Source organism: Pan troglodytes, chromosome 18, assembly GCF_028858775.2.
Source record: "Pan troglodytes isolate AG18354 chromosome 18, NHGRI_mPanTro3-v2.0_pri, whole genome shotgun sequence".
Taxonomy (NCBI): domain Eukaryota; kingdom Metazoa; phylum Chordata; class Mammalia; order Primates; family Hominidae; genus Pan; species Pan troglodytes.
The window spans coordinates 19,686,396-19,713,614 of NC_072416.2; the positions used below are offsets into that span (position 1 = coordinate 19,686,396).

The window sequence follows — 27,219 nt, forward strand, 5'->3', positions numbered from 1 at the left end:
GCCCGGGAGGTCAGGGCTTCAGTGAGCCGTGACTGTGCCACTGCACTCCAGCCAGGGTGACAGAATGAGACCCTGTCTCAAAAAAAAAAAAAAAAAGTTTGTTGAATGAACGGAGCTGGAGGCTTTTATCCTAAGTGAACTAACAAAGGAAGAGAAAACCAAACACATACTCTCGCTTGTAAGGGGGAGCTAAACATTGAGTACACACGGAAACGAAGAAGGGAACGGTAGACACCAGGGTCTCCTTGAGGAGGCAGGGAGGGTGAGGATGGAAAAACTATCTATCAGGTACTCCATTTATCACCTGAATGATGCAATAATTTGTACACCAAACCCCCAGGACACACAATTTACCTATGTAACAAACCTGCACATGTACCCCTGAACCTCAAATAAAAGCTAGAAAAGAAGTTTGTTGATCCCTCACCTGATAACTCTCTTTTTTGGGTCATTCACAATCTTCCTCATAACTTTCTGGCATATCCATCTAATCGAAGTGTCTTCCTGACCCACCCTATCCTCTTTCCATGCAATAGTTTTCCTGGTACTCATTTCTACCTGATATATGACCCGCTCACTTATCTACTGTCTCTTGCTCTAATGAGCATGGAGGATGCACAACAGTGCTTGCTTTCTTTACTGCCATATTCCCAACCCCCAGCAAAATGGCTGGAGTACACCAGGCACTCAATAAGTACTTGCCAAATGACTGAAGAGCCACTTACCCCTTGTATTGTTGCCTTGTTAATATTTTCTCATTTAAATCAACTTTCATTTTATTTATTTATTTATTTTTTTATTTTTAAGGAAACTTCAGCTTCCAAAATCTGGGCTGAACATGTTCCTATTCCCTTCTATGTGTTAATATAGATAAACATGGACATTTTCAAAGACTCGCCTGCATTTCTCTTTAAATCATCTTACATACTGCAAGCGGCCCACAGGCCATACTTGGGAAGTCCTGACTCATTGTTAAGGACATGGGTGGGTTTAAGCTCCACTGAGCTCCACTTCTGGGTAGCTGAGCATCTGCTCAAGTCCCTTCTCTTGCAAATGGGGACAATGAAGGTCCCATCTCACCAGATGGCTGAGAGATTAAAGGAGAACATAGAAGAAGCACTTAGTACCTGCAGAAACTCAGTGGCAGGGAACTCTCAGGGGTGGGGCCATCTCCCGGTCGCTCAGTTCATGACAAAGCAGTGCCCCCTTGGTACTGCAGCCATCACTGTCATGAAGCCTGTCTGAGACACTGCCCCAATTCCTGAATGGTTGCACCACAACCCAGCAAAGCAATTTGGATTAATGGGACTATTTAGCTGTAGGTGTCCAGAGAATGCATTGTTTAAAGTAACTTGTTAGAAACTTCCCCAGGGTGGCAAACTTTTAAACAAAGATTGACTCTGTAATCAAAAATTGTTTCTGCTTGGCCTTAAACCAGATTCCGGCATCCTGAAGGGCATGATTAGACTGAGAAAGGGTGGCAATGTTTGTGCCCCTGGCTCGGTTTGCCAAGTAATGTTGACTGATGAATACAATTAAATTGCACTGAGGAGAATCCCTCCCTGGAGGAGAAAGGACACAGGAGACGGGTGATGGCTTTTAGGGGCACAGTTTTTCATTCCTTCTCCATAAGGGAACAACCACCACTGTGGGATTCCCCTTCACCCCCCACCATGGGAAAACTGGCCAGTACTACCAAATGGCCTTCCCCTTCCCATTCTCCACTTTGGGATTAACTGGTCTTATAGGCAGTGGGCCAAGACTAGATTCCAGGTTCTAGAGACACTCCATCTGACCTGCATGGGCCTGCTTCACCTAAGCTGAGTGGGAGTGGGAGGAGGCAGCAGGGGAGTCTCATGAACCATGAAGACTTTGCTCTCTGCGTTGGCTTCTGTTCCATGATGATTTCCTAGGAAGCTGACCTGCCCAGATGTCCAAATCACTTTCTGACATTGCCTGGGGCCACCAGGGGAGGGTCAGAGGCAGGCCACTTGAGCATGGGGATGGGGTGAGGGTTGGTGAGGCTGGGAATTGGAAGGAAGTTTCCCACTTGAAATTTCAGGTAGATTGCAGTTGCATTCAAAAAGTAACTGGAGAAATGGACTTGATTTTTCAAAGTAAGTGGAGAAATGGACTTGAGAAATGGAATATGTTGTTTCACCTCATTGGGGTAGAGAAGGCCAATAAACACTAGGGCTGTCTTCAAACAGCCTTGCAGCAGGGAGGGAATATGGGGGCCCGACTACAGGCAAAGAAGGCTCAGCTCAAGGCAACTACCTTCCTCACTCTCATCACGATCAGACTTCCTCAAAGGCAGGTGCCCCCTGCCCAATCTGCATTTCTGTATTAGTACAAGGAATAGAGACATAAAATACAAGAGGAAGAAAGAAGGAGAGAATAAGGAAAGTGACCACACAAAAGGCCAGACCATGTTTTTGTCCAGAATTAATAACTATACAGGATTATTAATTATCATTGTCATCACTACCATTATCATCAAAAATTTCCTTGTTAAAAAATGCCCAATTCTGGATTAGGTCCTGTGTTCCACCATCTTTCATGTTTCTAACAATCCTATGAGGAAAGTACTCTGGGGAGGGCACTCTAGCCTGCTGCCCATAGCAGGCTCTCCTCTGCCCATCTCTCTCCTACATTTACCCAAAGGGAGGAGGAACTGAGGGTAGGATTACTTAGTGCTGGAGAGATTGCTTGAGACATGGTTATTAGTGGGCTAGATAACTGTTCTGTGAACCCTTCCTCCTCCCAAATGAATCGCACTTCTTTTTTTTTTTAATGTTTCTTGCCTCAGGCCTGGGTGGTACTTAAGCCTCTTGGGGCCACGATGAGTTACACCAACCACTTGATGCAACGGGGTGGGTACAGTAAGCTAAGGTCTCCCTGGTGGATTCAACCATCTCTCCTTGCTTTGTATCCATCAGTATGACCAAGCATCCTGGTCCCAATGTTTTGATGGTGAGAAGGTGGAGAGGAGGTCACATGGAGCTGCCAGACCTGAGCCACCATGCTCTGACCTAGCTGTCATCAAACAGCTTGAAATAAAGCAGTACCTGGAGTCCCACCTGGCTATTCTTCCTTTTACTGCTCCCTGATGGGTAGCATGGTCATGCCCTCCTACAGGTGAGAAAAAGGAGACTCACAAAGGTTGGATTTGTTGCTTGAGAGCATATAGCTCTCATACAGGGGATGAGGACAGGTACCTTGGTCTGCACAGGCTGCTATAACAAGACACCATAACTGGGTGGGTTAAACAATGGAGATTTATTTTCTCACAGTTCTGGAGACTGGGAAGTCCAAAGTGCCTGTCAATTAGATGCTGGTGAGGCCTCTCTTCCTGGCTTGCAGAAGGCCACCTTCTTGCTCTGTCCTTACATGGCAGAGAAAGAGAGAGCGAGCTCTCTGGTGTCTCTTATAAAGAAGGACACTCCTTCTATAGGATCAGGGCTCCATGCTTATGATCTCATTTAACCTTAATTACCTCCTTATAGGCCCTATCTCCAAGTACAAGGGTTAGAGCTTCGACATATAAATTTTAGTGGGGCACGGTTCAATCTATAGCAACAGGATTCAAATCCAGGTCAGGCTGATATTGCATGGCCTCTTCTACATCGTAGTGGAATGACTTGATGGTGTAGAATATGCCAGCATTGCTTTGAGTTTGCTTTGATTTTGCTTTGAAACAATTAGGCATATGTGGGGGGTGGGGTGGGGGGAGGGACAGAAGCCATTCCTTTCTAATTATGCTTGCATTAGGCTAATATTTAAATGAATGAGAATTCCACTGGGCACCACCAGATAGCCAGTTAGGGTAGAGATATGGAGAGTCTGAGGTCCAATGGGAACAGGATTACAAAGGAATTTGAAGGTTGGGGTTGTCCTTGCTAACGCAGGACAGATGGTTCCTAGGTCTATGCTTAGAGCACACAGTCAGTAAAGCTTGGATATTCCATTAGAGAAAGAAAGAGACCATCTGGAGATGGGTCTACACTGGCTTTGGCAGCCACATCGTAGTGTTGGCATCCTTGGGTGATCGGCTTTCCCTCCCTGGGGTCAACCACTTACACAACACACTGCATAAAGCATGGTGAACTTCAGGGTCAGCTAAGCCTGAATTCAAATCCCAGCTTGGCCACGATCAAGTCATGTGACGTTGGGCAAGTCACTTGAACACTCTGAGTCCTGGTGCTGTTCTATATGTCATCTTACTGGGATGCCATGGGGACTAAAGCAGAAAGTGGGGGCAACTTGGCAGTTGGCTAAACATTAGGTCACTCTGGATCTCAGGTTCTGATGTACCCTGCTCATCTCTTGATACGTGGACAACTCTGCCTCCTGGATTCTCATCCAGATACAGAAACCAAGGATTTAGATGGGGAAGAAATGAGTGAGAGAGCTTCACCCCAGAACTATCCAGCAGGTGAAATTATGACCTGTTGGCAAAAAAACTCAGGTCCTTTCCTCTCTGCCCCTACTCCCCATGATGAAAGAAGCATGCATTTAAATCCTGGCTCCAACCCCCACCAGTTGTGAGACACTGAGAAAATCCCTTTACTTCTCACAGCCTTGGTTTCTTCATACTGCGATGCAGTAACACTATCTACCTTCTGGGATTGTTGTGAGAATTACATGAGATAATGCATGGAAATCACTTGGCCTAGAATCCCATGCACAGTAAGTAGTCAAGAAATGTCAGCAAATATGATTAGCTACTGGAGTATGGCAGGTCTTAAAAGGCTTTCCCAGGCATCTACTTTGAGTGGCTACTATTGACCATGCTGGACAATGACTCAGGGTGGGAGCAAGGGAGAGAAAATACTTGAATGATAATAAGAATAATCCACAGAGTCCGTCTGTGTGCCTAATGATCAGACCTTAACCCTGTCGCTTGGATCCTATACTCAGTCAAATCTTTGCCCTCATCAATTTTTAAAAGGGTAGAAACGCTCCTCCCTTATCCCACTTTTAATACATGCGGTTCCTCCAGATTGCCCTTGAAAAGAATCTTCACCTGCAGTTAGATGTAAGGAACAGCCAAGGGAAGAATAATAGACTCTACAATAAAGACCACCCACATTGTAGACCACCCCGGGCTCACATCCAAATTCCCAGGATGCACTTGGAGCATCCCAGCATGGATACCATCCATACTCTTGGCCACCGGAGAAAAAGTCACATAAAAGACGGCTTTTTTTTTCTTTTTTTTTTTTTTGCCAATAAGCAAAAATGCTCAATGCACTGGGCAGGAAGATGCCAGGGTTGGAAACGTCCCATCCACAGACACATAGACAGCCGCTGCCAAGAGGAAGGAGAATTGTGAGATCTGGAGAGGGAGGGATTCGGAAGAAAATACATTGCAAAATTCATTGTGTGGTCAAGCTGGGATCTGGTGAGAATATCAAACTGGCAGAGGACAGAGACCACATTTATTTCTGTACTATTTAGCCTGGACTCTCTTTTCTTCTGGTAACAGTAGTATAATTCTCTCTAGTGGAAGTGTTTGTACCCCATGGCATCGATGTAAGGTTCATGAGGGCAGAGTTTTAATTTAACTTTAAATTAAAATCATATCAAATTGAAAATTTAGTTCCTCAGTCCCACAAGGCATGTTTCAAGCTCTCAATGGCCACCTGTGGCTAACGGCTACCATACAGGATGGTGCTTATAGAACATTTCCATCACCCCCAAAAGCTCCACTGGACAGTGCTGGTCTAGAGCATTGCCTAATATCTAGCAGAATCTCAATGAGCATTTATTTAATGAATGGATGAATGGCCAAGTGCTCTATTCTCTGCTAGCCAAAGAAGGGATACACGACTCAAGAGAGAACTATCACATTTTTCCCCAGGACTCTGAATTTTTTTTTTTCAGTTGTGAAAGAAAGAGAGAGCAAACAAAATAGCAAGCAAACAAACAATACAACTAAAAGTTATTTAAGCCAAATGACGGCATCCCTTGGGTGAAGCAGTCACTTCAATTCTTGTCTTCCACCACATCCTTCCCAGAAGGTCCTAAGCCCACAGACCACTCTTGGCTTTCTGCAGAACCTTGGTTTTCATGAGATCTCCAAGAACTCTAGGCTCACTCTGTTTGTCCAGCAGATGGTCTAGGTCACTTCTGGCCTTAAGAAGTCTTAAAGAGCTGACCAGCCTAAAATACAGCTCAGGAGACCCAGGACAACTGGCAAGAGGGAAGCAAACTGCATTTCTGCAAAAGCAGGAGTGTGTGCTCCATCAACCTGAAAAATAACAGGGCTGAGGATATGTTTATTTTGTGACTAGAGGCAAACAAAACTGTTAACGGCATAATTACTGGCATGTTTTTCCAGTCTCCTTGTGAACAACAGTCCGAGCAGATACACCCTTTCAAACTCACACATTATCTGGGTGGAGGTTTTGTTGGATGGTTTCGAACCCAGGAACTTTGGGGTCTCAGGAAGCAGAGTGTGTGTCTCTGAACGTCCCAAAGAACAAAAGTGGTTTGGATGCTGAGAAAGCAGAATGCAGGGGAGATGGTCACACCCAAATATCTGAGTGTTGGGCCACCAAGTATGCTTTCCCACGAAGTACTGAGGCTAACATTTTCCAACACAGCATGTAGCTTCTATTTATTTTTCTAACTATGTGAAAGATGTCTCTCTCTCTCCCTGGACCAGTGGATTTCAATTCTCACTAGTACAATCACCCGCAGGGTGCTGGACACTTTAAAAATATATAGATTCTTGGCTGGGTGCAGTGGCTCACACCTGTAATCCTAGCACTTTGGGAGGCTGAGGTGCGCAGATCACTTGAGGTCATGAGTTTGAGGTCAGCTTAGACAACAAGGTGAAACCTTGTCTCTACTAAAAATACAAAAATCAGCCAGATGTGGTGGAGAGTGCCTGTAATCCCAGCTACTTGGGAGGCTGAAGCAGGAGAATCACTTGAACTGGGAGGTGGAAGTTGTAATGAGCTGAGATTGTACCACACTCCAGCCTGGGTGACAGAGTGAAGACTCTATCTCAAATATATATATACACACAGAGAGAGAGAGAAATTGATTCTTGGCATCCACAAGGAATTTACATTCAGTTGATCTGGAACGGAACTCTAGATTTCTTTTTTATTTTTATTTTTTAAGACGGAATTTCACTCTTGCTGCCCAGGCTGGAGTGCAGTGGCGCGATCTCGGCTCACTGCAACCTCCATCTCCTGGGTTCAAGCGATTCTCCTGCTTCAGCCTCCCGAGTAGCTGGGATTACAGGCATGTGCCACCATACCCAGCTAATTTTGTATTTTTAGTAAAGACAGGGTTTCACCATGTTGGTCAGGCTGGTCTCAAACTCCTGACCTCAGGTGATCTGCCTGCCTTGGCCTCCCAAAGGGCTGGGATTACAGACGTGAGCCACCATGCCCGGCCGATTTCTTTCTTTTATTTTGAGCCTCCCAAGTATCTGGCGTTACAGGGGTGCACCACCACACCTGGTTAATTTTTTTTTTTTTTTTTTTTTTTTTAGAAATGGGGGTCTTGCTTTGTTGCCCAAGCTGGTCTTGAACTCCTGGGATCAAGTGATCCTCCCACCTCGGCCTCTCAAAGTGCTGGGATAGGCATGAGCCACTGCGCCTGCTGAACTCTGAATTTCTGAGAATCACACAGAACCTTGATTTGACCCGGCCGAGAAGCACATAGTGAGATGCCAAGCTCCTTGTGGCAGGGATGGTGTCTGTCCTGCTCCCTGCGGAACACCCATAGCCTGACGCATGACGGGTGCTCAGGAAATGGCCTTGAGAAGCAGCTCTATCCTGTTTTAAGAGTCTGGCTCAGCCTGTCTTCTCCTGGGAGACCTTGGAGTCCCCGTCAGAGCACACCTGTGCTAATATTGCAGGTGTGAGGTGAAGAGGGTCTGACCTGGGTGGGGATGAAGGGCATCACAGATGGGGATGAACACGGAGAGGTGTCAGGGTTAGAACGAGAATACGCAAGGTGCAGATGGAGCAGCAAGGAAGGGGGCACACAGGCTTCCAGCTGCAGGTGCTCAGGAGGAGGGTGGTCCTATTCAGAGAAATGGGGGAACCAGAAGGGTGACTGATATAGGATAGGGAGACATTTTGGATTCTTCTAAAATGTAGAAGAATCAGGATCAGGCCAGGTGTGGTGGCTCATGCCTGTAATCCCAGGACTTTGGGAGGCTGAGGTGGGCAGATCACTTGAGGCCAGGAGTTCGAGACCAGCCTGGCCAACAAGGCAAAACCCTGTCTCTACTAAAAAGACAAAAAAATTAGCCGGGCATGGTGGCACGTGCCTGTAATCCCAGCTACTCGGGAGGCTGAAGCAGGAGATTCCCTTGAACCAGGGAGGCGGAGCTTGCAATGAGCCGAGATCACGCCACTGCACTCCAGCCTGGGTGACAGAGCAAGACTCAGTTTCAAAAAAAAAAAAAAAAAAAAAATTAGCCAGATGTGGTGGTGCACACCTGTAATCCTCGCTACTTGGGAGGCTGAGGGATGAGAATCACTTGAACCTGGGAGGCAAAGGTTAGAGTGAGCCAAGATCTCACCACTGTACTCTAGCCTGGGTGACAGAGCCAAACCCTGTCTCAAAAAAAAAAAAAAAAAAAAAGAAAGATTAAAAAGGTCAATTTTATTTTAAGTGTATTTTATCACTTTTCTTTTCTTTCTTCTTATTTTCTTTTTGGGATGGAGTTTTGGTCTTGTTGCCCAGGCTGGAGTACAATGGCGTGATCTCAGTCCACTGTAACCTCCGCCTCCCAGGTTCAAGCAATTCTCACTTATTTTATCATTCTCACCATATTTTATCACTTAAAAAAAAAAAAGAACAAAAGACAAAGAGGGGTCTCCACCCATATTCTTTCTCACATTCACTCAACCCACATTCTTCCTCTAATCCTCTGGCTGCGCCCCTCTTGGCTTATGATTGGCTTTTTTCTGACCCGCTTTCCTAAGATCCTTGCCTCTCACGCTTGCTTCTCTGTTCTCTGCTCCAGCTCCTGTTGAAATCCTCTGAGTCTCCTGAACAAGGCTGTTTTGCACAGGTGTGGGGTCCTGGTCCCCAAACAGAAGGTGGCTGCCTGGCTCTGTGTGACTAAAAGACTTCATGGCTGCTTGGGTTCAGGAAGCTCCTTATGGCTTCCTTCTAAGACACCTGCTTCTGCCTGGAGGTTTGGAGAATAGGGGGCTCTGTGGATGTGGCTCTGGGGTCAGTGGAAGCAACTGCTTGTGATCTGGCCTCCCCACTCCCATTTGGGCCCCACTCCCAACTATTCTCCCACGGCAGCCGGTACGATCTCTCAATGTGGCAAATATTGTCACTCTCCCCTAAAACCTCACCGCTCACAGACTGAGGCTTTAATGACCCAACAGGACATCTCAAGTGCCCACATGGGCTTGCCTCGACCCACCTCATTTGTAAGAAGGCAAACCCTCGCCTCTTATGTTTCACCCATAGTTGCCTTCTTTCAGATCCTCAGATATGCCAGGGTCCCAAGCTACCCCCTCTTCCTGGGATGCCTGCTTGGAACCTCCTCACACTTCTCCTACACTCCTACCCAGCATCTACATCTCAGTTCACAGGCTGCCTCCTCAGGGAAGCCATCCGGGCCCTCAGTCCATGTGAGATTCCTTTGCAAAGTGCTCATAGATCCTTCATTCCTTTTTTTCACAATGCTTGCCTGACTTTGTCATATGTGCATTCCTGTGATCTCTGTGATTAATGTCTGTCTCCTTCCTCTATTAATAACCATGGCTATCACATGGATAACCCTCACTGTGTGCTAAGCACTTCACATATATGGACTCACTTAGCCCTCAAAGCAACCCTATGGGGTGGTGCCATTATTATGCCCATTTTACAGATGAAGTAACTGAAGCACAGGGACTGCTGTGTGCAACTTCACACAGCTAGTAAATAAAGAAGCTGCGATTTGGACCCAGGTGGACTGGCTCCAGCCTGTACCCTTGACCACTACGATGAGGGCAGGGCTGGATATGTTTTTCCTCACCTTTGAGTACTTGCTGCTTAGCACAGTGTCCAACACATAGTAGGTGCTCAATATTTTTTTGGGTGAATGGGTAAAGTCAGAAGGAGCTCTGTCTCCTGAACTCATCTGTGGGAGTAGAGAAGTATCTTCACTGGGCTGACCTAAGCACTTTCCTCCTCAAAGCACCCCAAGATTGTCATCAGAAGGGGCTTGGTGTTGAGAGAAGGAAGAAGGGAAAAAGGGAAGCTTGGACCTCACACTCTACTCCTCCACATTTCCATCTTCAACCTGAATCTTCCCTGGACAATGAGAATCACTGAAGTTTCTTTCCCGTTCAGCTGAGTTCCAGGGGCTAGCATGGGTAGAGAAGATCCGGTGTGAATGGGAAAGGCCATCAGGCCAATATGCTCAGATCTACAACCCCCCATGGCCAAATAGTCACCAGGGCTTGCTTAACAAGAGTCCTCCAGCACCACTGCTGGGCAGAGTCCCATATGATGGAGCTGCATCTTCTTAAACCAGATGAGGTCCTCAATTCAGGGCATACAGTGCAGATACAACATGGCCAGGAGACAGGGGCTTTGGGAAGCTTCAGAATGCTGAGTATATTGACTGATAATTGGATAAACAGACTGTGGTACAAGTATATCAACATGATAGAATATCAGCCATCAAAAGGAATGAAGTACTGCCACATGCTACGATGCAGATGAACCTCAACAATATTAAGCTAAGTGAAATAAGCAGGTCACCAAATGTCATATACTATGTAACTGCATTCATATAAAATGTCCAGAATAGGCTGGGCATAGTGGCTTACACCTGTAATCTCGGCACTTTGGGAGGCTGAGGTGGGTAGATCACATGAGGTCAGGAGTCCGAGACCAGACTGACCAACATGGTGAAACCCCATCTCTACTAAAAATACAAAATTAGCCAGATGTGGTGGTGCATGCCTGTAATTACAGCTACTTGGGAGGCAGAGCCAGGAGAATCTCTTGAACTTGGGAGGCAGAGGTTGCAGTGAGCCAAGATCGTGCCATTGCACTCCAGCCTGGGCAACAAGAGGGGAGGCTCCATCTCAAAATAAATAAATAAAAATGTCAAGAAGAGGCAAATCAAGTCCATAGATACAGAAAGGAGATTAGTGGTTGCCAGAGACTGGGGAGAGGTTTCTGGGAAGTGACTGCTTAATGGGTACAGGGTTTTCTTTTGGGATGATGAAAATGTTTAGGATTAGAGAGGGTACAGTTGCCTGACACTGTGAATGTACCGAACGCCATTCAACAATTCAAAGTGGTTAATTTTATGTTATATAAATTTCACCTCAGTCTCTTTTTATTATTATACTTTAAGTTTTCAGGTACATGTGCACAACATGCAGGTTTGTTACATATGTATACATGTGCCATGTTGGTGTGCTGCATCCATTAACTTGTCATTTACATTAGGTATATCTCCTAATGCTATCCCTCCCCCCTCCCCCCACCCCACAACAGTCCCCGGTGTGTGATGTTCCCCACCCTGTGTCCAAGTGTTCTCATTGTTCAGTTCCCACCTATGAGTGAGAACATGTGGTGTTCGGTTTTTTGTCCTTGTGATAGTTTGCCGAGGATGATGGTTTCCACCTTCATCCATGTCCCTACAAAGGACATGAACTCATCCTTTTTTATGGCTGCATAGTATTCCATGGTGTATATGTGCCACATTTTCTTAATCCAGTCTATCATTGATGGACATTTGGGTTGGTTCCAAGTCTTTGCTCTTGTGAACAGTGCCACAATAAATATACATGTGCATGTGTCTTTAAAGCAGCATGATTTATAATCCTTTAGGTATACACCCAGTAATGGGATGGTTAATTTTATGTTATATAAATTTCACCTCAGTTTCAAAAAAAAGGATCATGATTCTACAGTTTACTGGCTGTAGCCTTGGGGTCAAGTTTCTTAACATCTCTGTGCCTCAGTTTCTTCATCTGAAAAATGGGGATATCAAGAGTGCATACTTCAGAGTTGTTGTCAAAACGATGTAAACAAGCTTGTCCAACCCTGCCTTATTTGGTTGTTCTGTTTTGTTTTTTTGTTTTAGGCTTTTAGCAGCCTGAAGCCATGGTTTTTAGTTTCTGTCTCTAGTGATAAGCAGAAAAGAGGGATGAGGAAGGGGCTTTACTGGCCCAACCAAGAAAAGAAACTGAGGAGCCATAACTGTATTCTCTCCCTCAGACATCCCTGAATTGTAAAGCACTTAGAATAATGCTAGGAATGTACGAAGTGCTACATATACATTTGCTGTGGTTGCTGTGTGGTCTTAACTACAGGAATTCTTTGCCCTATTCGGGTTCCACTTTAGCAGACTAAAGGGATGTGATCTGTACGCAGATGCAGCGACTGTACATGGATGCTTGGACTTCCATACTGCTCATCTTCATTTCAAATCCCAGAGTGACTGGGATCTGTCCTGAACATTATCAAGGGCTTGACTTCCCTGCAAAGCTTCCTCTGCTCTGTGTTAATACTAATTTCTCTAAACTTACTTACCAAGTAGCAGTTGTGTTTTGGGGGATGGGATTAAGAAGAAATATGTGGTAAAGGGCCCTGAAGAGGGCCCAGCACACAGTAGGTGTGCAGTAAGTGTCTGCTCTGTTAGTCTGGGGGTTAGTCTTGCTCAATTGGTCCCATATAAACTCTGGTCTTCGGGAGACTGTAGAGAAGCCCTGGCCACCTGTTCCTGCCTTTACCAGCTGGTGTTTCCTACTGAGGCGCCATGGAGCAGCTCTCTCATGTTCTCAGCCTGCGGCTCTAGTAGTATCTCAAGACAGACATTTGGATCTGCAGTTAATGTAACTTACATGTCCATGTGGTGGGCCCTGATAGTTTGGACTTTGTTGATGTGGATACCCAAGAGGCAGAAGTAGCAGGAAAATGTCAACATGGTTTCCCCTGCCTGGTTTCTGTATACATACACTGCCCCACATGTGCAAACATGTGTGTACACACCACAGACTGAATGTGAACCCCGGGAGGGGCCAAGGACATACTCAACCCTCCTCTCTTTACATCTGATTTGCCCCAAGACACTGGACTTAGGAAAAGACACAGTGTGAGGCGTGAGGTCTCTCTCTCTCTCTCTCTCTTTTTTTTTTTTTTTTTTAGATGGAGTTTCACTCCTGCTGCCCGGGCTGGAGTGCAATGTCATGATCTCAGCTCTCTACCACCTCTGCCTCCTGGGTTCAAGTGATTCTCCTGTCTCAGCCTCCCAAGTAGCTGGGATTACAGGCGCCCACCACCACACCCAGCTACTTTTTGTATTTTTAGTAGAGATGGGGTTTTACCATATCGGCCAGGCTGGTCTCAAACTCCTGACCTCAGGTGATCCACCCACCTTGGCCTCCCAAAGTGCTGGTGGCATTACAGGCATGAGCCACCACACCCAGCCAAGGTCTCTTACTACAAGTCCAAACCAAGAAACAGGGCAAAGTGCTATTGGCTTCATCTCTTCCTGCAGCCAATCTAAAGTAGGCCAGGTATAATTCCTTGCCTCGGTAAATAGAACATACGAATAAAACCATCATACCTTTTGAGGATTCAAGACCTAGCAGGGCCTCAGAGTTTGAAAGTATCCATTTTCCACTTTCATCCACGTGCTGGGTACACAACCAGCTCCAACCGGAGCCTACGTGGACCAGGAAGTCATGTCAACAGCAGAGCAGGAGCACCTAGAGTCTCTAAACACTCTCAGCTTGCATATGCCAAGTTCAGGAATATTCTTCATGTCCGCAAGTGAATTGGATCTATTCTGTTTTTCTTGAAACAGTCTCACGTCTATCTTTGCTTTTCCCACCATTTTTTTTTTTTTTTTTTTTGAGACAGAGTCTCAGTCTGTCACCCAGGCTGGAGCGCAGTGGTAAGATCTCGGCTCATTGCAGCCTCTGCCTCCCGAGTTCAAGTGATTCTCATGCCTCAGCCTCATGAGTAGCTGGGGTTACAGGTGTGCACAACCATGCCTGGCTAATTTTTGTATTTTTAGTAGAGTTGGGGTTTCATCATGTTGGCCAGGCTGGTCTCGAACCCCTAACCTCAAGTGATCCGCCTGCCTTGGCCTCCCAAAGTCCTGGGATTACAGTTGTGTGCCACTGTGCTTGGCCCACTTTTCCCTCTTTTGACAGAGATGTGAGTTCAAGAAATACTTTGCTACTCTTTTAACTATCAAAGAGAAAAGGGAAAGTAACTCAAGTCCCACAGTTACTTATAGCCATGGAGTAATTTGGGATTTATCAACCACTTTCTGTCATTAGACGCTGTGGTAGGTCCTTATCATGCAAGATTTCATTGAAACTTCCTAAGAACCCTCTGAAATAGGCACTAATATTGTGTTTATTTTAAGGTGGAGAATTTGAGATGCAGAAAGTTGAAGCAACTTGTGCCGATCCACATGCCCAGTTGGTGGTGGGGCAGAATCTGAAACCAGGATGTCTGCGTCCAGGGCCTAAACAAGGCTAGTGACCAGTAAAGACCAGTGCATTTTTAATATCTAAGAGAGGAAGAATCTGCTCGCCCCCCCACCCCCTACAGTGAGAGTTGTGCAGGGGACACAGGGAGGTGACGTCAAATCACAGAGCAGCTCACAGTGGCCACGTCGGGCTGGCTGGACCCTTAAGTATCCCCCAAGTTTTCAGTGCCTCTTAGAAGTGCCTGACTTGGGCACTACCGCCCCTTTGAGAAGACTCCTAAGTTTGCTCATTCTTTCTGGGATGGGAGAAGTAGTGGTTTTGGAAGCTACAGATGGGGCGGCAGATGGAAACTGAAAACCTATCAGCATTGCCCAGGATGAAACCATTCATCTGCAAAATTCATATGTTTTTGTGTAGGGCAACTTCATGAAAACAACAGCAAGAGGAACCAGCAGTGCTTCATGCATAAAGTGCCTCTGGCTATGAGGCTGGCAAAGAAGAGTGGGCAAAGGAATTCGTGGGAGGCACCATGGAAATGAGATCAGTGAAGTAGAGGAAGATGATGAGAAAGGCCAAGAGACACAGAGTGACCTGGGGCACTAAAGCAAAAAAGCCACAAATAAGACAACTCTCTTCTCTGAACCCCAAAATAGGTTGCACGCATGGCCTGAGAAAGGATTTCTGGGCCTCTCAGAGATACAAGATGAGACCTTGGATGTAGCTTACGTATAAATGGCTGACATTCATGGAGCACCTTCCAAGTGTCCAGCAGGCTGCTAGGTTCTATTATTATATCCTGATTTCACAGAAATTGGATTTACTTGCCCGCGGTCACGCTGCTAGCTAAGTGGCAGAACTCGGATTCCAGCCCTAAGCAGTTTGACAAGAGTGCAGGCACTCACCCTCCCGGGTGCTGAGCAGAGCTGGACTCTTTAGGGGAAGTGGCCATGCAAAGCAAGCCAACAGTGGCCTCTAGGGGGCAGCAATGCGCATGCCTACCTGGCCTCAAGTGGTCTTGGGCTTAATGCGGGCCCCCAACCTAGGCTGGCATGACCTCTGAGGCCTCCACTGGGAATCCAGAGAAGGAAGAATGTGGGAACTTTGAGCATAGCCCCTAAGACTCAGGAACAGACAACGGGGGTCCTCCCAGGACCATCCTGGACATCCCTGCTGCAGGCAGTCCAGCCACTACTCCACCCCGCCACAAGCTCATGGGGTGGGACTGTTTCCTTCTGTGCTTTCAAGGTGGCCTGGGGCCATCCTGCCAGTCCAGTTCTGCTGATTTCCCTAAGAGGCCGACTAAAAGCCAGAAGGAATACCAACTTTGCAACCAGACGAAACTGGTTCTAATCCCCACTCCGCCATGCATTCATCACATGACATTGGGCCTCAGTTTGCCCCTCTGTAAAACAGGTTTGTTGTAAGGGTTGAAACAAGTGTCTGCCACACTAGCTGCTATGCTCAGCATTTTGGGACATTTCCAAACTCAGTCCCTTCATGGAAGATGGAGAGGGAATGTTCTAACCCCTCCTTGCCATGTACTTGTCTAAACTCACTTCTCCTCATTCTTTTATTATACTCTATCCATTGTTTAAATTTCTCAAACACAACAAGTTTGTTTCTGTACTACATTGTGCCCAGGCTGTTCCCTCTATAAGAAACGGTGATTCTTAAGTGGAGGCAATTTTAGCTCCCAGAGGTCACGAGTCAATGTCTGGAGACATCTGTGGTTGGCAAAAGTGGGCAGGGTGTGTTCCTGGCATCTAGTGGGTAGAGGCCAGAGATGCTGCTACGCATCCTGCAATGCACAGGATGGCACCCACAGCAAAGAATTATCCATCCCCAAACATCGGCAGTGCCACTGCTAGGAACCCCAGTATAGACGGATCTCTTTCTTATTTCCCTCCCAATGGATCCCTTCTTGTCTTCTAGGTCTCGGTTCAAAGCTGAATATTCAGAGGCCTTTCTGATCTCCTGATTATGGCCCTCGAGTTTTTCTCCACACCCACATCTTTTTTTGTTTGTTTGTTTGTTTTTTGTTTTTTGAGATGGAGTCTTGCTGTGTCGCCAGGCTGGAGTACAGTGGCGCGATATCGGCTCACTACAACCTCCACCTCCCGGGTTCAAGTGATTCTCCTGCCTCAGCCTCCCAAGTAGGGGGGATTACAGGCACACACCACCATGCCTGGCTCATTTTTGTATTTTTAGTAGAGATGGGGTTTCACCATCTTGGCCAGGCTGGTCTTGAACTCCTGACCTTGTGATCCACCTGCCTTGGCCTCTCAAAGTGCTGGGATTACAGGCGTGAGCCACTGCACCCGGCCCACATCTTCCTTACTTTATGGCTTGTTCACACCTTGCATGATGTGTCTTTGGCGTGATCATCTAACTCCACCTTCTCAGCTAGGATACACATTCCATGAGCAGGGGAGAAGTACAGGAAGCTGCATCGCTTTTGTTCACAAAATGCACTACTTAGAATGTAGCACGGTAGTTGCTCAGTAAATGTTTGTTGAACAAATGAACAAAATTGTGGTAAGTAAAACTCTACCAGCAATGTTCTATAACCATTCCCGTTTATCCCTCTGTCTTATGGACAAAAGAAAACAGTTGTCTTTCTAGTGCCTGTCATTTTTCTCAGGTTCCGTTCAAACTGACCAGAGATTGTGCCTCCCCAGTACCTTCTGCAGTCTAGGGTCTCCCAGCAGATGGTGGGATGCCCCCAAGCCTAGGAATGAAGAAGACCCCCAGTGACCAAGCTGTGAAGAAGAAAGCAGCCGCTTCTAGCTTTAAAGAGAGGTCTTCCTTCCATGCTTGTACCTTGTTTGGGTTCTGATTCAAAACTCAAACTCTTGGGAATATGTGACCTAGATATTTGATGCCATTAAAACATGCCTGCTAATATTTTAGGTATAAGCATCATTGTGATGCTGTCTTAAAAAAGAGATCTTATCTTTTCTAGATATATACTGAAATATTTATAGATACAATTCTGTGATATCTTATATTTCTTTCAAAATAACCCACTGTTGGGGGAAGAGGATGAAAGTCCAGATACAAGAACAATGGCCATGAATTAACCTGGGTGACATCCACGTGGGAGTTCATTACACTATTCTCTTGGTACTCTTGTGCATGTTTGAAAGTTGCCTTAATAAAAGTTTTATTTTTTTAGGACCCCTTCATCTAGGTCTCCTGGGAATGCTGAACCCTATGGCCTCATGCCATCAGAGGGAGGAAGATCCCCCTCTTCACCCCCATCCACTTTCCTTTTCACCCTTGTCAGCGAATCCAGATGGAAAACACAGTCAAAGGAAAAAGCTGCCCTCTCAAGAGAAAATAACAGCCTGGCACGATGGCTCACACCTATAATCCCAGCACTTTGGGAGGCCAAGGCAGGCGGATCACCTGGGGCCAGGAGTTTGAGACCAACATGGTGAAACACCATCTCTATGCTACTTCAGAGGTTGAGGTAGGAGAATCACTTGAACCTGGTGGGTGGAGGCTGCAGTGAGCTAAGATCACACCACTGCACTCCAGCCTGGGTGACAGAGCGAGACTCTGTCTCCAAAATATATATATATATATATATATATATATATATATATATATATATATATATATATATATATATACCGTTCAGAATATCATTCAAAGTATCATGCCAGTGGCTTCCCTCTTGCTTAGACTAACAGCCAAATTCTAGGATCACCACGATCTGGCCTCAAATTACTCTCTGACTTTATCTCTCTTGTTATGCTACCCCTCACTTACTCTGTTACAGCTCCACTGAACCCTGCTGTTCCTCGCACAGGCCAGGCATGGACCCACCTCTGGGCTCAGCCCCTGCCTTTGCCCCTGCCTGGACCACTTTCTCTGTAGGCGTGACTCTCTTTTTGATCTTCTTCTGTTCTTATCCGTGAAAACCTTCCAGGCCACCGTTGGTAAAATTACAACTGTCCCCTACTTTTGCCCTTTACTTTATTTTTCTAAGATATCATGTAACTTATTTTGTTGTTTGTCTCCCTACTTGAATGGAAGCTTGTGATGGTTACTATTGAGTGTCAACTTGATTGGACTGAAGGATGCAAAGTACTGTTTCTGGCCATGTCTGTGAGGGTGTTGCCAAAGGAGATTAACATTTGAGTCAGTGGACTGGGAAAGGCAGACCCACTCTCAATCTGGGTGGGCATAATCTAATCAGCTGCCAGCATGGCCAGAATAAAAGCAGGCAGAACGTGGAAGGAATACGCTGGCTGAGTCTCCCATGCTGGATGCTTCCTGCCTTTGAACATCAGACTCCAAGTTCTTCAGCTTTGGGATCTTTGGGCCTTTGACCACAGACTGAAGACTGCACTGTGGGCTTCCCTACTTTTGAGGTTTTGAGAATCAGACTGGCTTCCTTGCTCCTCAGCTTGCAGATGGCCTATCGTGAGACCTCGCCTTGTGATTGTGTGAGTCAATACTCCTTAATAAACTCCTCTTTATATATACATCTATCCTGTTAGTTCTGTCCCTCTAGAGAACCCTAATATAAAGCTCCACGTGGGTTGGAGTTTCCGTCTGTTTAGTGCACTGGTATATCAGCTAATAGAGCTGGGAAAACGACGTGCTCAGTCTGTATCTGTTGAATGCATGAATGAATGAGTGAATGAATCAATGATTCTCAGGTCCAATCAGAATCCTATCCTGAGCGATCCTGTGGAGACTATGCATCAGTCTCCTTCTGCCTCGTGAGTTCCCAGCCATGACCAGCCAGAGCAGGACGTCAGACAAGACTGGCTTGGGGCCCTTGGCTGCCTTACCTGATGGGGTAGTCGGCCGCACTCAGGTTGATGAAGAAGTCCCAGGGCCAGTCGGTCATCTCCAGGAGGTCCCGCATGCTCTGCAGGTAGGTGGACAGGAGGCTGGCTCCTCCCCAGATGGTGGCCATTCTCCAGGGGGTGACGCGGACGTTGCTGTACTGCCTGGAGACCTGGAGCACTTGCCGATGCAGGTAATTAGAGCGCTTTTCCCAGGAGAGAAAGGGTGATGACAGTCAGTGGCCTAGAAAATACCCAGGCATGCCCCTCACCCCTGTCCCCTCTCTGTGTCTTCCCTCCTGGTTGGGCACTTCTGAGCACACTGGCCTTTGCCAAGTAAATGATCCTGGACTGGAGTGTCTTTCTGTACTGCAATTCAAACTTGTATTATTTTTTACATTTCAAATTAGCTATTTGAAATGCAGATTCACTGGCCGCACTTCTGAGCTAATGGTTCACTAGGCTTGGGCTGGTGGTGCCTGGGACTTCACATTTTTTAAATTTTATCTTATTTTATTTTATTTTGAGATGGAGTCTTGCTTTATTTATTTACTTAGACAGAACCTCGCTCCGTCACCCGGGCTAGAGCAAAGTGGTGCCATCTCAGCTCACTGCAACCTCCACCACCCAAGTTCAAGCAATTCTCCTGCCTCAGCTTCCCAAGTAGCTGGGATTACAAGTATGCACCACCACACCCAGCTAAGTCTTGTTATTTTTAGTAGAGATGGGGCTTCACCATGTTGGACAGGCTGGTCTGGAACTCCTGACCTCAGGTGATCCGCCCACCTTAGTCTCCCAAAGTGCTGGGATTACAGGCATGAGCCACTGCACCTGGCCAACTTTGCATTCTTATACATGACAGCTGCATGGGGTCTGAGGAAGACAAGCTGGGAAATATGGCTCCATCTAAACCCATGTATATTTTGGAGGCAGAATTTTTGTTTTCTGTCCCCACTCCTACTCATTGCTCCTCCATTATCCTCTCACAGGTCTGCTAGAAGCCGACCTTTTGGACAAGACTTCCCCCTTTGCCTTCTTGACTAAAGGCATAATTGTGTCATCAATAGAAACCTCAGGGACAAGGTAGCTCGGGAGTCAGCAGAGCTGATGCAGGTTTTTGTTAATAAAGTTTTATTGGTACACAGCCATGCTCATTTGTTGACATGTTCTCCTTGGCTGCTTTAGCACAAGGGCGGTGCTGAGTAGCTGTGACAGAGAGTATGTGCCCTGCAACACCTAAAATATGTACTATCTTGCCTTCCATAGAAAAAGTGTATGCACTCCTGGGATAGTGATATGGTTTGGCTGTGTCCCCACCCAAATCTAATCTTGAATTGTAGCTCCCATAATTCCCATGTGTTATGGGAGGGATCCAGTGGGAGATAACTGAATCACGGGGGTGGTTTCTGCCATACTGTTCTCGTGGTAGTGAATAAGTCTCATGCGATCTGATGGTTTCACACCGGGAAACTTCTTTTGCTTGGCTCTCATTTTTCTCTCTTGCTGCCGCCATGTAAGACGTGCCTTTTGCCTTCCACCATGATCGTGAGGCTTCCCCAGCCACTTAGAACTGTGAGTCCATTAAACGTCTTTCTTTATAAATTACTCAGTCTCAGGTATGTCTTTATTAGCAGCATGAAAATGGACTAATAAAGGTAAGCTATTCCCACAAAGTATGTGAGAGGCAGGCAGAGGGCACTGGGTAGAGGGGAGTGGTAAGAAACAGCATTTATGGGCCGGGCACGGTGGCTCACACCTGTAATCCCAGCACTTTGGGAGGCTGAGGCGGGCAGATCATGAGGTCAAGAGATCGAGACCATCCTGGCCAACATGGTGAAACCTTGTCTCTACTAAAAATACAAAAATTAGCCGGGTGTGGTGGCATGCACCTGTAGTCCCAGCTACTTGGGAGGCTGAGGCAGGAAAATTGCTTGAATCCAGGAGGCAGAGGTTGCAGTGAGCGGAGATCATGCCACTGCACTCCAGCCTGGTGACTGAGTGACATTCCATCAAAAAAAAAGAAAAAAAAAAAACCCAAAAACAGCATTTATCATTTATGGACAAAATTGTAAGTCACAGCTGGAAACTTTGAAACCAACACACACATAGAGACAGCACTCTAGGGCCACACGCTCTGTGGAGAGGCAGCTGGTCAGCTTCCAAGCCTTTTCTGAAAGCAGGCAGCCTGGACTAGCAATGCAGAAGGAGGGTATCAGGGAGGGACGGACAGACCCTGAAGGAAGCCCAGCAAGGGGTGATCGCAGAGGCCTCTCACCTTGTCCACGTGGATGTAGTAGAAGTGGTCTTTGTGGTAGATGGCCTTGAACATGCGCTGCAACTGCCGAGAGGCACGGCCGTGGACCACCAGGACAAAGGCGATTCTGACCGGGTTGGCTGGCATGTACTCCACGGAGTCCTCGTCCCACTGCACGTTCTTGTTGGCTTTACCTGGGGAAAACCCAAGAGAACAGAGAGGAGAAAGTGAGGCTCTGCCATCCTTTGCAGGGGTGGGAAGTTTCTCTGGTGCTTCTTTTGGGGACTATTTTAGGGGCACAGTCATCAAATTGGGCCTTAAAACATAATTCAATGCCACAAAGCACATCTTAGATTCTCACACTGTCAGGCACAAAAGGGGTTAGGGGACCCTGGGGTTGTTACGACATAGTTTCCATTCTGAGGAGCTTAAAAATGCTGGAAGAGACACATGGACACATATTAAGCTACTGAACAAGGCAGGAGGAGGTGAGAGCTATAAGAGATGTATCTCTGAATGACAGAGGAAGAAGCAGTTAATTTCGAGTTAGTGAACGTAAGATACATGTGTTGTTTTTGCCTGTCCAGAATTCCTTCTCCCTTCTTCTAATAGCATCCAATATATTGTTTGTTTTAACGGTGGTAAGAACAGATAGCATGAAATCTCCCCTCTTAATAAATGTTTAAGTGTACACTACAGTACTGCTGCCTATTAATACAATGTTGTACAGCAGGATCTTTAAATTTACTTGTCTTGCATGACTGAAACTTCATCATCCAATACCTTTTGTGGCATCATCCTCCTCTCCTCTATTCTCAGTCCATATGGGTGGGGAAGACCTAACTTCATCATCAATTTCAGGGGTGGACCTACAGCTTAGGCCTGGCCAATGGGAACGCTGATTCTCCATAGCCACAGTATTGTTTAGAGATGAACATATGACTCAACCAAGTTAATTAACCAATAAGACAGAATGCTAGACTTTTGTTAGAACTACTACATAAGAGAGGTTATCTTTTTTTTTTTTTTTTTGAGACGGAGTCTTGTTCCGTTGCCCAGGCTGCAGTGCAGTGGTGCGATCTTGGCTCATTGCAAACTCCACCTCTCAGGTTCAAGTGATTTTCCTGCCTGAGCCTCCTGAGTAGCTGAGATTACAGGCACGCAACACCATGCCTAGCTAATTTTTGTGTTTTTAGTAGAGATGGGGTTTCATCATGTTGGCCAGGCTGGTCTCGGAACTCCTGACCTCAGGTGATCTGCCCACCTTGGCCTCCCAAAGTGCTGGGATTACAGACGTGAGCCACCGTGCCCGGTGAGAGGTTCTTTTTCTGTCTTAGGAGACTAGAAGATTCTATGAGCCTTTCTGTTCCCACATGGAGAGAGGTTGCCCGAGAAGAAAACTAATGTGGAGTACGTTGCCAAGGGGGGATGAGGGTCCAGGTGCTTGTGGCCTGCCTTGAGCTCCTGCATCAGTAAGGCTACAGATCACCCACTGTCATCTATCATGTGCTTTTAAATCCAAATCCTATACCACATCCACTTGGATAAATAATCCCAGACATATTTTATTGCGAAAATCAGCCCCAAAGACTCCTCTCTTTCTTTCTCTTGCTTCAGATAAAAACACAGCTTCCTAGTTTAGTATATTACAATCCCAACTAGAAATCTCCCAGCTTTCCTCAGCCTGATTTCACTTGGGTCCAACCCAATTTCTTAAGAGTTCTGGGTTTATGGGACCCAGGACATTGTCAGGGTAGTAGCTGCAAGTGTCCTAGCATCTAAACCGGGAGAACTGAGATGGAGACTGTGGGGCTGGGGGATTACGACATCGGGAGTCTAAGCTGTCATCAGAAGGCTGAATGGTTGCTGAATGAATGAGGCTTTTTCTACGTAGTTCCAGGAGACAGGACAAGAGTGACATAGATAATGTCCAAATCACACTACACAGCCTCTACGGCTGGTGTGATCTAACTACTCAGATCTCTCTGCCCTCAATTGGTGGGTCTCACATTCCATCTTGTCCCCTGGCCTTCTTTCTCTTCCTCGAACAAGCTCATTTCTGCCTTAGGACCTTCTCCCTGGCTTCTTGTGATCTGGAACACCCTCTCCCCAGATCTCTGCATGGCTGCATCTTCTTGTCATTAGTTCACAGTCCAAAAAGGGGACTCACCACCACCTCTTTTACTCTCTTTCACCTCACCCGCACCTCTTTTACTCTCTTTCACCTCATCCGATTTCAACTTTCTGCATAGCATGTAACACTGTCTGCAATTGTTTATCTGTTTACTTGCTTATTATCTGAACACACCACTAGAACATTAGCTCCAAGAGATGAGGGGCTATTTTGGCCTTGTTTACCACAGAATCTGCAACACTTGAACAGTATCTGACACACATCTGGTTCTCGGTGAAACAAAAGTTACAGGAAGGCACATTTGGGATCAGTAAAATAACAATACCTTTTATTGAGCATTGACCAGCCCTTGACATTCATTAGATAATTTAATCCTCGTAATGATCCTACAAAGTAATGCTATTATCCCCGCTTTCCAAATGAGGAAACCACAGCTTAGAAGAGGCCAAGGGATTGGCTCAAGGTCACACTGCTTTAATTAGTTAAGCTGAGATTCAAACACAGGTCTGATTCCAAAGATCATGCCCTGAACCACTAATACACACCACATGATCATACCTAGAGTTTGGAAGGAAAAGTTTATAACAATTGCTTTTAGTTGCTTGTTGCTAACCAAATACTTTGTAAGTTAGTTATCGCAGGCAGGTAGGCATGCATTTAAGGACTAACATAGGTATTCCAGTATTTCTGTATTAGATGAGATGCTGATTCTAGGTGACTAATAAGGCTGTATCTTTTCATCCATCCATCTATCCCTCCACCCATCCACCCATTAATTTATTCATCGATCGAAATCCAACCACTCATCCATTCATCCATCCACCATTGCACCCATTCATCCATTTATTTGTCCATCCAAATCCAACCACTAATCTGTCCATCCATCTACCCACCCATTCATCCATCCCTCCACCCATCCACCCATTCATCCATTTATTCATCCATCCAAATCCAACCACTTATCTGTCCATCCATCCACCCACTCATCCATCCCTCCACCCATCCACCCATTCGTTCATGCATTTATTCATCCATCCAAGTCCATTCATCCATTGCTCCACCCATTCATCCATACATCCATTTATTCATCCATCCAAATCTAACTACTCATCTGTCCACTCATCCATATCTAACCATTCATCCATCCAAGCATACAGCAAACCCTCCAACTATGCATCCAGCAAAGCCTCCAAGAGCTTATCATCCCAAACACCATCCATCCACTTAAGGTGTATGGGGCCTTTGAGATTAACCCTTGCTTTTCCCTGTAGCCATGAACATCTTTTGCCATAGTTTTTGAATGAGCAAATTAATGAATGTGTTCTGAAGAAGAGTGGCTGCTCTGATCCAGAGGAGCTGGTGTTTCTTAAGTGCCTCCTATGCATCCATTGTTATTTGACCCTGGGAAGAATGCATTATCATCCTCTGAGGCTCAGAGAGGTCAGCACATTTCCCAGGTCACACAGTGAGTGAGGACAGAGGTGGGAGGGGAAGCTGAGTGTTGCCGAGTCCAAAGCCAGCCCTGATATTTCCACTTGCTCTCTGCAGAAGTGGAGATTTGGGATATAGAGGATAGGTGTAAGGACTCTATGCTGGTCTTTAAAAAGGGCTTGGATGTTGATGCTGAGGTCTTTTACAACTTCTCTTTAGGGTTTTAAAAGGCAGAACAGATTTACAGACAGACACAGACATGGATGCTTTTCTTTTGGAGAAAGGGAGGAGTCCTGTGAAATCAAAGACAAATCACTCCAGCAAGAGAGCTCCCTTGGCTTAAATATAAAGTCATCTTTGGGTCAGACAGTTAGTCTGGGGAGCTGCAAAGAGAATGGGGAGCAAAAAACCCAGAGCTCTTCTGAGTACAGCTATTCTGGGGAAGGGGTGGGTGGGAAGGAACAAAAATATCTAAAGAAGGAGACATGCAGAGAAGGAGAAATAGAGATGGGGATGGGGGGCAGAGGGGGAAGACAGCGAGTCAGGAGAAAGATCAACCATTTACTGAGTGCCTACTATGTGTTAAGCAATTTCTGTGAAAGATTTTATTCATTTCTATCAAAACTGCTATGAAAACAGAGCTATTATCTTTCTATTGTAGACACAAGGAAGCTGAGGCTTGGAGAGGTCCCAGTTATAAAGTAGCTGAGCTGAGAATGGAGTGAGTCTGTGATCCCAGAGCCCTGTCATGGTCACCATGCTCAAACTGTCCTCATTTCAAAAAGAGGAAAATCCGTCCCTAGAGGAAATGTGTCAGCTTTCAGCTGCAGGACAGATATAACAATGACATGTGGTCAGAGCTATGTGGGTCTTTATGAACACGGAACTCTTTGAAAGACCAAAACCCAAACAGTGCCCAGCTCCAAAAAAAAAAAAAAAAAAAAAAAGAATTTAACAATGTAATCAGATTCCCATGGCACAAAACAGAAAATAAGTGGAAAAATCAGAGTGATTAGAGGCAGCAGGAGAAGCTGACTTCAGATGAATGTTAACAAGCCAGGTTTATCGAGAGAGAATATCAAGTATATTTTTGCAGTGCAGGTGTGAAGGCTGAGGATGATGGGGGGTCCCGGAGAGCTCCCCCAGTAGATAGCTGTGCGGTGTTAGTTCTGTTACTCAAATTCCCTATTTCTTAGCAGCATTGTGGGTCAAACGAGGACTATGTAATCCTTGGGCTCCAAAGACATAGCAGAGATGAAGGTGCTTTGCAAGGGTCAACATGCTGTTCCACTGTTGTGGTGCTGGCAAAGATCATGTTAGCAGTGTCCTGCAATAATGATTTGGGAGGAGAAAGCAAGGTGCAGGGGTTTAGAACATGACCTGTGGTCAGGCAGATGTGAATGACCTTGGACCTGCTATGCAATCTCTCCAAGCCTTAGTGTGCTGATCTGTAAAATGGGTATGTATAATCACAGAATCCACCCAACATGGACATTCACATCCAGGAGAGAGAGCACAGTGCCTGGCATCTAGTAAATCCTCAATAAATTATACTGTCATAGCCATCATTTCTATGTGGCTGCTCATCCACGATGATCAGGATTTAACCAACAGGCCCAGCTCCAGAGTTCTACCTCAAAGCTGCACTGACTCCCAGGGCTGTGTGTACTCTAGAGCCTGCTGCTTGCAAATAAACATCTACAACCGGAATTTCCCTCTGCAGCGTCTGCCCAGACCACAATTAATAACAAATGTGAAGGAGCTGCTTGACTGGAATAGTTATTCTACCAACAAAGCCCTCGATTCTATTTATACCCTGAAAGGGCTGCTTCCGGCTGCTGCAAGGGGCACTTTCTGACTTACTTCCAACTAAGAGGGTTAGTTGGGTCTTGGGAACACAGAGACATGGAAACAAGGTTGTATGCAAATGAGGCTTGGGTTAGGAAGCTCCCAGCTGGAGCCCAGCTTCTATGCTGCCTGGGAAGGTGTGACTGGGATTCAGAGCTGGGGTGTAGAATGCAACCTTGCACTGTGTGGATTTAGGAAAGACACCGCCCCTCTCTGATTGTCAGTTCTTCATTTACAAAGTGGGAAGAGAGGTCCATCTCTGACCCCGCTGGGTTCCAGGGTGATTCATGATCACAGATGAGGAAA

At 46.1% G+C, this 27,219-nt stretch overlaps 1 protein-coding gene across 2 annotated transcripts in view; it reads right to left on the minus strand.

Moving 5' to 3' along the window:
- Nucleotides 1-27,219, minus strand: part of XYLT1 (xylosyltransferase 1) — a 367,139-nt gene that overhangs the window by 76,450 nt on the left and 263,470 nt on the right. For both annotated transcript variants that reach the window (XM_009430383.5, NM_001037289.1), the window contains 2 exon segments: nt 21,522-21,694; nt 19,250-19,452 (listed from right to left, as the gene is read on the minus strand). In XM_009430383.5, coding sequence (XP_009428658.3) covers nt 19,250-19,452; nt 21,522-21,694 — 376 coding nt within the window.